At 34.3% G+C, this 14,739-nt stretch overlaps 1 protein-coding gene across 1 annotated transcript; it reads right to left on the bottom strand.

The window, feature by feature from the left end:
- Positions 1–3,194: 3,194 nt before the first annotated feature.
- Positions 3,195–8,578, bottom strand: LOC129216383 (major facilitator superfamily domain-containing protein 6-A-like). Its single transcript, XM_054850601.1, has 2 exons — positions 7,538–8,578; positions 3,195–3,370 (listed from the first exon to the last, which is right to left on the bottom strand). Exons 1-2 carry the CDS (start codon positions 8,481–8,483, stop codon positions 3,195–3,197), a joined length of 1,122 nt encoding a protein of 373 aa, XP_054706576.1. The 5' UTR covers positions 8,484–8,578.
- Between the last annotated feature and the right edge of the window lie 6,161 nt (positions 8,579–14,739).

The following is a 14,739-nucleotide window of genomic DNA, read 5'->3' as shown; positions in this document are numbered from 1 at the left end:
AGATCAAATAACATTCTGTTTTTGGATATTCAATTTCAAGAAACTGCCGGGCTTCTAATGTTTACAAATATGGTCTGCAATCGCATTTTTTAGACGATTTCCAAAAATTTAAGGGGGGAGGGGCTCTGAACTTCTCCCGATAGCATCATTGAAGAACGTCTTTTAGGACTTTAATCTCTAAACATTTCCGGAGGAGAGCCCTAGAACCTCACCCTATCTTTTTCCCCTAATATCATTGAAGATTGTCTACAGTTGCGTTTTTGGAACTTCAATTTCGAAATATTGAGATGGAGATGGAAATCGATCGGGGACAGTCCCTAAGTCCATTATTTCCCTTAACGTCAACAAATATGATGTATGATCGTGCTTTTAGTAGTTCCAAGAAAAAAAAATTCACAGAGGGCACCCGATCTTTTCTACCCTTTAACAACTGCGTTTTTAGCACTAGAATTTTGAAAAATGTCTGGAAGAGGGCCCCTAGGAATCCCCTATTTTTACGTGTTTATCTTCGATTACTGGCCGGCATCCTTCCAAAAACAGAAGTTTTATCAGCTTCTAAATATGCTTGAAAAAATTGCTGGGAAGAAGAGAAAAAAAATGGAAGGATTGACGCTATAAGTGTCGCGCCCTTGATGGCGGTGGACCTTGAAGCGGAAACATAAATTGTATTAATTGTAAGAGATTGTTATTATTTCGTAATGCACTCTATAACAAAAAAATCGAAGCACCAAGAAGCAATCATCCGATTGCTTTGAAATTTTGTATGCATGAGTGTTTTCAGCAGATATGCAAATGATAAAAAATTTGGTGTCCGATGAATGAATAGTTTGATCTCCAGCGTATAGAAACTGCGCATCCAGCAGATGTATATAAAAGCAGTTCTTCAGCAGTTGTTAAAACTTTCAGTTTAATTGCGATTCAGATTACCTTTCAACAACTTAAAAATGCCTCGTGGCATGGTTCGTGCTCATTACGAACAACTGTCAGAGTTTAAAAGAGGTCGTATCATTGGATTGAAAGAGGCCGGTTGGTCAAATCGGAGAAACGCTCGTCATTTGAGTCGAAGTGATGCGGCGATTCGAAGATGCTGGCAAGGATGGGTGGAAAATGGCTGAGTTCAGCGTCAGGATGGTAGCAGTCGACCTAGGGTCACAACAGATCGTAATGACAGAGTGATTATCCGATCAACTGTCACAGTTCTTTCTTCATCTCTATGAACCATCAGACGTTCAACCCTAACACCAGAGTCCATCATGACCATTTACAGACGATTGGGACAACGAAATCTACGCTCGTGCCGACCGTTACGCCACCTGCCAATGACGCCTACACACTGCCGAGCCAGATTACAGTGGTGCATGGCTCCATCAGGTTGGAATGGTGCCGACTGGAGACGTATAGTCTTTAGCGACAAATCCCGCTTCCAATTGTGTCATGACGATCATCGAAGGCATGTTTGGAGACACTCAGGGTTTAGGGGGGATCCTGGTTTAACTTTTGCACGCCACACTGACCCTCAACAAGGCATTATAGTCTGGGGTGCCATTTCCTTTGATAACTGGACCCCTTTGATCGTTATTAGAGGTACACTTACTGCACAGTGGTACGTCCTGAGACCTGTTTTGCTGCCGTTCCTTTTGCAGTACCCTCGGCTGGTTTTCAGCAGGACAATGCCAGATAACATACGGCACGTGTTGCTATGAACTGTCTGCAAGCTTGTCAAACTCTTCCGTGGCCTGTCAGATCACCAGATCTCTCTCCCATCGAGCATATCTGGGATATGATGGGATGGCGATTGCATCTGGCAAGGAATGTTGATGACCTCAATTGGTGCGAATTAGGACGGAAATACCGCAGGACACCCTCCGGGAGCTTTATCGGTGTTTGCTACGCCGTGTTTCTGCTTGTGTTCAGGCTAGAGGCTGGTCAATACCTTATTGAACTTGTTACTGTAACTCTGACATAAATTAGTCAATTGTTCTGAGAATTTATACATGTACTGTTCTGAGTATTGTCTTCCTATACACCAATTTTCGTCTCAATCGGATCATTCCTTCTTGGTGCATCGATTTTTTTGTTATAGAGTGTAGAAGGGATCCGCAAGAACGAGCCTTTTTCTACTCGGTGCTTTCTGTCTGATTCTACCTACTACAAATCAGGGGCGTAGCTAAGGGGGGGGTTTTGGGGACAAAACCCCCCCCCGAAAAGTTAGTCTCAAAAAAAAAAAAAGAGAAAGAAGAGAGAAGAGAAAGAAAAAAAAATGAAGAAAAGGAAAAAATTCCAAGCGATTATACATACATATATATATATATATATTATATATATATATATATATATATATATATATATATATATATATATATATATATTATATATATATATATATATATATATATATATATTATATATATATATATTATATATATATATATATATATATATATATATATATATATATATATATATATATATATATATATATATATATATATATATATAAAAGAAGTAACCCCCCCCCCGAAAGTCGGGTCTAGCTACGCCACTGCTACAAATGATGCTTCCATTTCAAGGTCATCCGTCATTTATCCGTGGTCAAGCTTTGCATTCCCAAACGTCTCATATAAACGCAGCTATAAGCATTGAACTTTTTATTACCTACTAGTGGTACCCGCACGGCTTTGCCCGTAGTAGAAAAATTAAAAGGTCACTTGGTTCGCCTCTATATTTACCAGTAATGGATGATGTATTTCTCACCAATTTGCTGTGTTCATTTGCTCGCCCATGTTACGGTTTCACGTTATGACAATTTGGTAATTTACTCGTGCACGGTATGATAATTTGCTCGGTAAAATGTTCTCAAAATTGGAATCGAAAAAGAACAAAATCGAATTTTCGAAAAATCGCTTCGAAGTGCTCACCCCTATGCTACGAACTAATTCTGTGCCAAATTTCATGAAAATCGGCCGAACCGAACGGTCTACGCGCTATGCGCGTAACAGACATATATAGATCTAGACATCCAGAAACACGGCCATCCAAACATCCAGAAACACGGACATCCAGAAACACGGACATCCAGAAACACGGACATCCAGAAATCCAGACATCCAGACACAGACTTTCAGCTTTATTATTAGTAAAGAAGTCATGAAATTACAAAAGACTGGCACAAAGTATTGAATTTTTATTCAGTTTTAAGTTACAACATGGGAGGAAAAACTGATAGTCTTTCCTCTTCTTTGTAGATATACAGTAGATGCAAAATTAATCAGGGCAGCGCAAGCGCAGCACATACTAGCATAAAAAAATGTGTTGAAGCCCCCATATGCATCAAAACTAATTCCAGCTAATACGCACCCTAGACCAGCACCTATGAGAAAACAATTTCAAAATTACCAATCGATGTAATACAAAATGTGAATCACACATAGTTACATTAATTACACTGGTCAACAAGGTTTCTGTTCCTCATTAAGTAAGAGGTGACTTTTATATTTTTGGGGTTGCGGAAGAAGAATATGGCAATAAAAATATTCCATCATCCACAGATTTTCGAAAAATCAAAAATCTTTAAAATCTCAATTTAATGACATTTATTTAATGCATGTACAATATAATTGTCATTTACCATTTTAAAAACAATTACAAAGCATAAAAATTGTATAAAACAGAAATGAAAGATATTTTTGATGAAAAAAATAATGATACTTGTAAAAAAAATCCCTAAATTTCATACTTTATGTAGCTGTAGTTGCCTTAACTGCGGATGCTTTATTATTGGCACTAACACAAACTGAAATAAGATATAATATTTTAATAAGATTCCAATAGTAATCTCGAGCATATTAGGAGTAACCCGTCCGTGATATCGCGCTTCAATTGCAAAAATATCCTGGTGGAATCGCTTCCCATGCTCGTCGCTCACAGCTCCCATACTTTCAGAGAAAAAAAAATTCAGTGACATTGGAACGTCCTAAATGTTTGTCACTTTTTAACATGTCTTAAATTAATTTTTATAATTAGGACTTTTATTATTCTCTAAGAACTGTGTCACAACATTTTTAAAATCAATCCATGCAGTTTTTCCTAAACCAGTTAAACTAGCTTCCAAATTTTGGTCCTTCATAAGCTTTCTTCTCTGTGGTTCAATGAAAATACCTTCTTAATTTTTAAATAAATGAGTGATGGGAACTGTTCTACAAATATTGAAATCAACACCCTCTTTATCTATTGATTTAACGAAATTCTTCATTAATCCCAACTTTATGTGTAAAAGTGGGGGAATATATTTTTTAATCGATTAGAGGAACGTTTTGCATTTTTTTTTCACCTGCAATACATAATTTGCGCTCTGGCCATTTCTTTTTTGATATAATATTCATGTATTGTCCTGCTGTTCCACTCACACAGAAAATAGCAGTATATTGTATAATTCAGCAGCAGACCAATGAGAACGCTAGAAAGCTGCCCGTATGCTCCAATTATGATGTGAATAATCAATTTCATGAATCAATATCTTCATATTTTCATAGGATTCTTTCATTATGCAAGAATAAGCTTTTGGAACCGACGGCAGAGCAGTTCTACGTGCCAAAAGATAACTTCAGCTACCGTGATCTTGCGTGAAACCGAAATGATACGGAGCGCCTAGCGCCATCTGCTCAAGGTCGCATATATAAAACTTATCAAAAGGAAATCAGTTTCAACTCTCTTGTTACATGTTCTATCGCTGTAATGAGTAAAAAAAAGGGGTCTATGGATCAAATGCATTTAAAAGAAAACTATAGTAAATTTTTAACTGTTATAAAACAGCATATACAGTTGACTGTCTGTTTAATGACTCTCAAGGGACCACAAAAAATCGACCTTAAGTAGAAATCGTCCTTAAATTAAATGCTTTTAAGACTAAAGTGGACCATCTGGGGCCGTGAAAAGCCGTCGTTAAATAGAGAAAGTCGTTAAATAGAGCGTCGTTAAACAGAGAGCCAACTGTATAAGCCAAAACTTATGAATGAAATTTCTTAAAATTGGAGGGTGATAGAAAATTTTTCCAACATATTCTTTTTCAGCACCTTGAAATCTATTAGAAACACCCAATGTACACTGAGGAACAGAAAATTCGTTAAAATTTGTTTTTCAGTGTTATCATTCCATTTGAGTAATGAGAAGAAAACAATAATACATGTTTATGATTTTGAGAAAGGAACACTTTCAGGTCAGGAAATAAATGCGTCAAGTTAAGAGTGAACTGTAAGTATTTTCATACATAATTTAATATTGTAACAATAGTTGAAAATCACCTTCCAAAAGAACCCTTCCATAAAGCTTAGAAACTTGTACAAAACATACGGTAGGTACAACATGGGACTAAAGTGCAAGACTGGGTAATTTTATTGAAAAACTCGAGTGGACAAGGGACTTTTTTCATCGTTTGTTACAATAATGATCCAAACAGAATTCTGTACCTCAGAGCTAAAACAGCGTTAGTTCAAAAATTGTGATTTTCAGATTATTTTAGTGCATTGCTTGTAGAATTCTATTTCGCATCGAGCCATATAAACGTAATTCTAAAAAAAAAAAAAAATCTTTTGTAATGTTTTACCAATGTTAAAAGAGCGCAGGTCTCATCATTTGTATGCACCAGGGAAACGTATTTCCTCTTTCCTGTAAAGTAGCGATTATGTGACTTACGTTAGTCCGGTTATGATGAACAGAATTATTTATTAGAGTTTAATGAAACTTATAACTTTTCATTTAAAAAAAAAGGAGAGGGAGAGAGAGATTTAGAGCAGTGGTTCCCATTGTCCCCCTGTAACGGTTAATTGACACCTATATCTCCTCCCCCCTCCCTTTTTTTCATTGAAAAAATCATAAGTTGGAGTCAGTGAACGAAAATATAGGTAAATGATTTATTTTAATTTGAAGTAAAATGTTTATAATAAAGCATATTTATTCAGTCTCCCTTAAACCGAAAAATAAATAAAAGTACTCTTTTTTTATGTTTTTTTCTTCCTCTCTGTCTCTTCCTACTCGAGCTGATAGCTATCTGAATCAAAATATGTTTAACAATGATCATTGGTGTACCTTTCAAAAATGATCTTTAGGAAGAATTTTTTTAAGAAAATATTATTATTGTTTTTATTTGGAATTTGGAGGAATTAAAAGCATCGACTTTTTGCAATAAAAAATTGATAGTTTAAAATTTATAAACTTGACAATAAATGGTTAAATAGTTCTTCAAGGTTCAGCCGGGGTGTGAGGATAAAGCTCCTGAACTTGAATTTGTTTAATTTTTAACGTGATTCCTTGTACGAACTCTTAACAATCGGTTTCGTATTCGTTTTCAGTTTCGATATCCACTGGCTGTTTATTATTTTTATTTTGTCTTAAATACTCATTGCTCCCCGTCACCCCTCATGAAATTATCGCCCCCTGGAGGTGCCAAAACTCTTTGGGACTACTCCCAGGTTGGAAACCACTGATTTAGACCACAACGAGTCGTTGAGAACAAAAGCAATGTAAGTATTTTTTTAATAATGGGGTTATTTCCTTCAGTCAAAAGTAGTACTTTTTGTCACTGAAACTAATAGAATAAGCAAAAAAATAAAAAACCACATGAACTCAGAAATGACTTTCATTTTCCCAACAGTTATTTTTTAATTATTTTTTTTTAAATGTCCGATATTTTAAACAAGGCCTGGTCTTGATGACGTCACAAATGATGCTCTTTGGCGCATCTTTCTATCGCGTTTCCACGTTATGATAATCAAGAAGCGAATTAAAATTGCGCTCTACGCTTGCTATCAACCATATCGTTGCCAATAAACGTGAGTAAAGATGTGAATTAAATATTTTGTTCTGTGAATGGCAACATTGAATGGCATTTCATCATTTGTGATGTCATCGGCAGAAGTATAAGCAATGAAAGCATACCGATTTAAGTTATTTTTAAAAATATTCAACTTAAACAAATTATTTAAAAAATGGTCAGATCTTATGTTTTTAAGCATGCTCTTTCAGAAAAAAATACTTTTAAAATTTTGGAAACGATCCCATTTGTTATTACACCACCAAAAACTAATTTTAACCTCATGCGAAAGCAGTGTAGTCTAGGTTCAACCATTTGCGGGTGGAGATAGGAAGTAATTCTACACAAAAACAACGGTAGTGTTTTCTGCAAAAGTGGAAACTAAACTATTAACTTAAACGAAATCTTGGTTTATTGACTTGCACCACCTTTGCTCTTAACCACTCATATAAAACAGCTTTTCACTTATAACTTGCTTCACCGCCTTTGCTCTTAACCGCTCATATAAAACAGCTTTTCACTTATAACTTGCTTCAGCTTTACGATTTCAAAACGCTTCCAAAATAACGACTGAAGTTGCAACTCATTCAAGCTAACAGTAAAGTTTGAAGAGAAAAAATATTCTAATAGAATGAAGTGAGATTAAGTCCATATAGACCCTAGGTACACAGATAATCCCTACTTTTGTTGCGGTTTTGACAGAAGATAAGGTAAATATTTTTTACTTACCAAAGCCTTCATAGCATGTACAGAGAACAGACTGGGTGGTCGCTTCTGTTCCTGGCTTTGCGCTCAATTTTGCATAAGACGTCATTGCAGCATAGAATGAACCGTAAGTGAACCCATGCACACTCTCTATAGGTAGCATCATCCAAGGATTACGGAAATAGCTATACCATAAGAACCTCAGGAAATGCATAAATATTGCCAGCGTAACAATGTTGAAATGTCCCAATTTTTTTATCATCCATTCTGAGTAGAACATAAACGGAAGTTCTCCCGCAAAGCATTGTATAGTATGGGCTAATCCAATCATCAATCGATTCCCCCCAATGTCGCTGAAGAAGTAGGAGAGGTAAAACCAAATTATGCCTGTAGCTATTCCATTCATAAATACGCCAAAAGTGAACAACATGAATTCTTTAGATTGCATGACGATTCCAATATCTTTCAGAATATTTTGAGAAAAGTGGGGTTTGACTAGATCCACTCTTGATATGTTCCATATTTCCAGTACGCATAAAATGCCCATGAGACACCACCCTGTCACGTAGCTATTTGTATAATCATTCACAAAACCAGCAAATGGTGCAATGACACCCCAACTGATGGCACCCCAAAGTCTTTGTTTTCCATAGTCTGATCCAGTTTTCTGGAGACTCTCATAACAGGCAGTATCAGCCATTGTAAATAAGGAATTGTTGCACACACCAGCCATTATGACTATCACTGCAAATAGCCAGAACTGGTATGTGTTCATCGTGTTGAGGATTGGTATTTTTGTATGCTCTGCTTCACCGTTACCAGATGTATTGCAAAAGAAGTTTGAAGTTTGTGACGAGAAAAATTCCATGACATCTGAAATATTCTTTATTTTGACTCTGTAACAACCAGGTTCCATTAAAATAGTTGGTTGACTTAACGCAGGAGCATATTCTCCTATTTCAGCACACATTGTCAAATTTGGATTTTTCGCTCGAGAAAAAATTGTGATTTTGAAAGAGGATGAATCACTTCTATTGAGCTCCTGAATAATATGATTCAGGTTTTGTGGTGAGGGTACTTCACATAAAACGTTTGAAATTAGGTAATCATTAGAATTACCAAGAAGTGTGTCATATTCCGGGAAACAAAGAACTGTGTTGATTCCAAAAGTTTCATTATTGAAAACACTGCTACACAGTTCTTGTTCATATCGTGTACCAATCAAAAAGTTTTGTGTCCTATAAATGCTGCACACTTTGCAAAAATGTTCTCTGAGGTCATTTTTTATTTCATTCGTACTGGTGTTGTCCGTATGTTCAATTTTAGGTATGGCTAACAAGAAGAACAACGTAATGCCTTGAATGGCAGTCAAAGCTATAATTATAGCTTTGAGCTTGTTGAAATAGTCTGCTAAATAGCCGATTGCTGGCTTGCTAAATATGAATATGAACTGGTGAGTTGTATAAACTGCTGCCAATGCTGATGCAGAAAGTCCTAGATTGTTCATACCAAGTACTGGAATGTATGGAAGAACCGCTCCCATGGCTGAAAGAAAAATTTTAATCTAACATTTATAAGTAATAATAAAATATGTATTTTGCAAAAATGTTTTATTTTGTCGACACTTTTTAAAAAAATTCGTATTACTTTAATTTATGTTACGCTTTCAAAATTATTTATGGTGTTAAATAAAAACATTCAATTTTTCAAAAATGTAACTCTTTTAGAGGAAGGTGTTTTAGATTAAAAAGTAAGATATCAAACTAAATAGACGGTTTACAGTAAAATAAATGTAAATAGCCAGAAGTAAAATATGACAACCAACTTCGAAAATTGTTCCGTTTACTCTTCAAGTACATTCCAACAAATATTCAAAGTACCTTTTTTTTACTTAGAGAGAAAGAGAGAGAAACAGATGACACAAATAAAACAGTGTAAGTATTTTTATCCATTTTTCATAATGTCAAGTAAAATTTTAGATAATTTTATATAGAAACAAATATAATTTTGAGTTTTGGATTTCTGGTGAATTTGCTTTTATTACAGAGATCAATTCTAAGAAAAACTGCGAAAACTATCAACTCTACATTTATATTAAGATTTCTTAAAGTGAATAACAATTCAAAGGAGTTTAAATTCGTGATTAAGTATATATTATTTTAATTCTTATTTTATGCGGCGAAAAACCTAAAGAAGTTTGAGAAAATTCCTATTTTATGGTAAAAAATGATATTTGTAGCTTAGAAGCTTTAGTTTTAACAACGTATTTTTTTTTCAATTTGTATTTGTTTACGTGAACGCAACTTTTAGCTTAATAAGCAGAGGCAAACAAAGTTTATATTTAGTATGGGCTTTGTTAATGTAAAATTACATGGTTAACTAAAATTACATTTACGGAACTTAAACACACTAAAACAAGGAATTTTATATAATTGAAGTGAAAAATCAGTGCAAATAAAACACAAATTATCAAGAAGGTACAGCTGATACAAGTCTAAAATAGAGATTCTTTATCAGTGCAAAAAAGTTCACCACACAACAAGAAAGTAGTGAGAGAAAACTGGCATTCAGTTCTTCGATAATTCTTCATTTAAGGAATTTTATAGAAATACAGCAAAATACAAGATCTATTTACGAAAAAAAAAATTGAGCTTTAGAGTTTTGGAAGAAAAATAATGGTCTATTTCAGTAATCCATTAATTTATTATAACTCCATGAATGTACTAACTTATGTAATAGAAAAATGTGAATAGTAGTCACTATTTAATCTTGTTCAGTTTAACAAAATTCATTTGAAAGCTACGTACGGCGGACACACAAACTTGTTGGTTCAGCACTTACTTACTCTTTGTTAAAACAAAATAACTAAAAAAAAAAAGGAAGAAATTCCTCTGCAATATTTTTAGCGTTATATTTTCGACAAATCTTATAAAAAAAAATGTGCCTTAAAAAATCATATCCTTAATTCGGACTGATACTGATTTTGTTTCACAGTGTAAATAATTACCTGAGAATCGATATTTATGGTGATCAAACAGTGGCATGCCAACAGGAAAGGGGTGTCTGTGGTGTAGTGATTGCAATGCCGGACCAGAAATACAATTTTGGTATTCGGTATTTGTTACTACCTGGTGATCTCGTATCGGTTTTTCGAAAATTTTCCGAAACATAACACAAACATAATGGGGTTTTTCCTCCGGTCAATAGTACTACTTTTAGTCTCTGAAATTGGAAGAATAACGACCAAAAAATAAAATGGAGCCAGAAAACAAACTTTTATTTTCCCAACATTGGTTTTTTATTTAATTTTTTTGAGTGTTCGATTTTGGAAATAACCCGTGGTCTGGATGACGTCAGAAGTGATGCACTTTGGCGCACTACTCCAATGGCGAGCTGAATGTTTACACATTGAAAAAAAAAAAAAAGGTTGCCATAAAACAGTAATATTAATAGCAAGAAAATGAGAATTTTGACTTTAGGCTTTTCTGAAGCAAACATAAATTTCATTAGTATCATTACGCTATAATATCTTTATTTTTATCTAATGCCAAAATAATGAGCTCTGCCCTGATGGCATCTGTTAATGACATCTCATCACTTGTGATGTCATGAGCAGATGCGTTAAAAATGAAACTGAATCTGTGCACCAAGTAAAATATTTTTAAAAAAAAACTAAACTTTTTCAAATTATTTTAAAAACAGTTAAAAGGTATGGTTTTAAGCTCTTCAGGAAAAAATACTTTTAAAAATTCGGAAACAACCCTACTGTGTTGCTGCACTAATAAGCGTAAAAGTGAATTTTTACAGCATTACAGTAGAACAAAGCAACAAAACGATGAACATTAGTATTGTTACATGTTCGATGCAACTTCAAACTTTCTTTGAGTGACGACACAGTTATTGAGAAAAGCACAGGAGATTTGTTTACAGCTATATACAGGAAATGTAGTTACAACTGCTAAATCAATGATCAGCAATTAAGCAAATAACAATTAAACACCGTAAACTCAACGATGGCACACGTATTTACATCCAAACACGCAAAAACACAGCGCAAATGCCTCACAATAAACAGAACAACGACCCAGACGAATCTCAAACTGTTAAAAAGCCCAACTGACTCTGCTCTCATTCACAAGACGCTCGGCGTTTTATACCAAGCGAAAAAATATCTAGAAAATCCTACAAAGTTCTACAAATTTCTCATATATTCTTTTTATTCCATTCACAAATCTTATCGTTCAGAAATGGGGGGGGGACCACATAGTTCAGTCAAATGTTAGGGGGTTGTATGTACATTACAAGAAACTATTTGCAGGTTACGTTACTAAGATAATTTTAGATGAAAGATAATAGAATAAACGCCAAATTCAGTTAGATTACAACAAATTGATCGTAAAAATAATTACTATTTACATAATTTGTAACAGTATTATGAAGAATAAACAGTATCATGTAAAAATTTTATTGTATCGTTTATCATGTTGAAATTGATAGAAAAGAGAGAGAGAGAAAAAACATAGGGGAAGTTGCTGTACTCACAAACACAATTTACTTTTCAATTTTCGCTGGTCTGGGAATGGATAATCGATCGGAAAAATTTTCTGCAGAATCTACAATTTATCTTCTAATTTGGCAATTTTTGTTAGGTGAAAATCTCAAAGCTTTCAACCTCAAAACTTTTTTCTTAATAAACATCTTTTTTGTCCGTGGGTACAACAACCCGTTCACCCCGCGGGCAGGTGTCTTTGTACCCATGGACATGTAAAAAAATAATACATAACTAGGTCTGAGGAACTCAATTATACTCAGTACATTTTCATAAGGCATTTTATGTTGAAATACTTCAAACATCCATTGAAAATAACCTTAAATAAAATATGCAACAGAAATTAAACTTTGAAAATTAATCGAATGTTTTTCCCATTTTTTAAATTTTCCTTAATCTTTAACATCAGTGAACTCTTTAAAAAAGTTATTAGTCTTAAGAGAGTTAATGATGTTATGAACAATTAATATGTTAAAAAAACTGGATTCATGATAGTATGTCTTTATGTACCTACATAATAACTTCAATTTATATGCAAATTGAAACCTTTAACTGAAATTAACCCATCACAAAAAACTCAGTTTAGATTAAATCAACAAAAATCTAGAAAAGTCGACTTTAAATGAAAACAGGGGGAGTGGCGGTCTGAAGATCCTACAACAGGTGGGGGTTACTTCAGCACTATATCTTCAAGCCCTACTTCAAATTCATCATTATTGTTAAAAGCAAATTTTGAACGTTGATGACAAGGCACCATTTAGAGGATCGTAAGAAGACTCAAGTGTGACCCAAGGTGACTAAAAATTGCTGTCCGTGGGTAAACATGGTTGTGTGTCCTTGGGCACAAGTGTATGCTGTATTAAAAACGTAAAATTGTAAAGGTACGTAAGTTGTATTTAAAATAATAGAAAATATCTAATAAGTTGAAAAATCCTCTTAAAGAAAAAATATTTATTACTTTTAAAAAGTGCATTATAAGAGAATATTTTCTTACTTTACCTCCAATGAATAAAAAGAAATGAAGCTTGTAAGGCAACATTTCTTTATTGATATTGAAAATTGATTTTTTGCCATTTTCTGGTTGTTTCTCAGTCACAATTGTCTTACTTTTTAGCTCACTTTTTTCTTTTTCCAACATGGCTTTGGACTAGCTATAAATAAAATAATACCAGTTTAAATTTTTATGAAATGAACATAGCATAGTTGATAAAAGTTCATGATACATATGCCAGTTTCAAATTGGAAGCAACCACCATAAAGTTATTGCACATAATGCAGTAAGAAGCAGTAAGTAACCACGATTAAGACAGGGTTGAAGCAGAGCTATGGCATTTTTTGGTTTGGGTTCAAAATGTCGCCTCCGAAATGTCGCGGGTGAAAATGTGGCGGCAAACATGCAGTGTCGGCTTGGTACCAAAAATTTAAACGTAAGAGAATGTCTTTAGCACCAAATGTGCAAAGGAATATTAAAAATATAGGAAATTTAAAAGTGGAAATAATGGACTAAATTAGCTTCTAATTCAATAATTTTTTGAGAGGTGGCCAATCACTGGGTACTAAATTCTTATGCTTTTCCCAATAGTCGGCCATGGCAGATTGATCACTGGTTCTATACTGTTTGGTGATTTACCCAGTACTTAATATGGATTTTCTAATGTTCATCAAATAGTAATTAAAATAAAGTAGAGACTCAACGACAATTTAGCTGTTTTGAGTAAAAATTCTCTTCCTAACGTCATTTCTTCTTTAAAAAAAATGCTTAAATTTTGTGCCTTAACTTTTTTCGACAAAAAAAGTCGTTTCATCATTTTATTGCTTTTAACGTGATTTAAGTTCAGAATTTTTGAAAACAGATGTTGTACATTCAGTCCATCGTTGCGTTTAGAATAAAAATTCTATTACTTAACATGTCATTACCAAATGGTGATTTATCGTCTTTCTTATCAAATCATCTTACGTTGTTGGTTTGATTTTACTAAGGCTAATTGTTTCAAACGTTGGAAACACTTCTTGCTACTGCTTTTTTATAACCAAATATTTAATTCCTCGGGTTTTCTTCTCTAGGAAATCAAAATAGTGTGCTCATTAGTTACTTTCACAACATTAATGAGCGAGATGACACTGTTATTTATATTCACATGTGACCATAAAATCAAATGTCATTGCTTGTTTTAAATTTTATTTTATCTGATATACCCTAACGCACCCCTTGATATTCTTCTGCGACCCCTAGGGTCCGTCCCTACCTTCCCGCGTTGGTTGAGAACCGCTGATGTAGAACATAAATAATAAGAAAATATTGCATGTGATGCATATTCAAACTGATTGCAGTTTGGAAGATAATATAAAGCTAAACGTTACGAAGACAACCAGAATGCAGAATCCATTCTGTAAGTACACTGCAGTTAGGCTGTAAGAGTTTCGCATTCATTTTTATTGAGCAATCATGATTGCTTATTGTTCTCACTTGACTGTTTTTGGCGTGCTATCATTTTATTTTCCCACCAGCACCCTCCGCACCAACACCGTCGACGGGCTCCTCACGATGCTGCTCCTATAGCGAAAGCCGTCTCCAGGTTGCATCCATGTCCTACACAACTACACGCACACACGCACACATACACACAAACACACACATACACCTACACACAAACACATACACACATGCATACATACA

This window comes from Uloborus diversus, chromosome 1, assembly GCF_026930045.1.
Source record: "Uloborus diversus isolate 005 chromosome 1, Udiv.v.3.1, whole genome shotgun sequence".
Lineage (NCBI taxonomy): Eukaryota > Metazoa > Arthropoda > Arachnida > Araneae > Uloboridae > Uloborus > Uloborus diversus.
The sequence above is the reverse complement of the archived record's forward strand: the minus strand, read 5'-3'. Positions and strand labels throughout refer to the sequence as shown.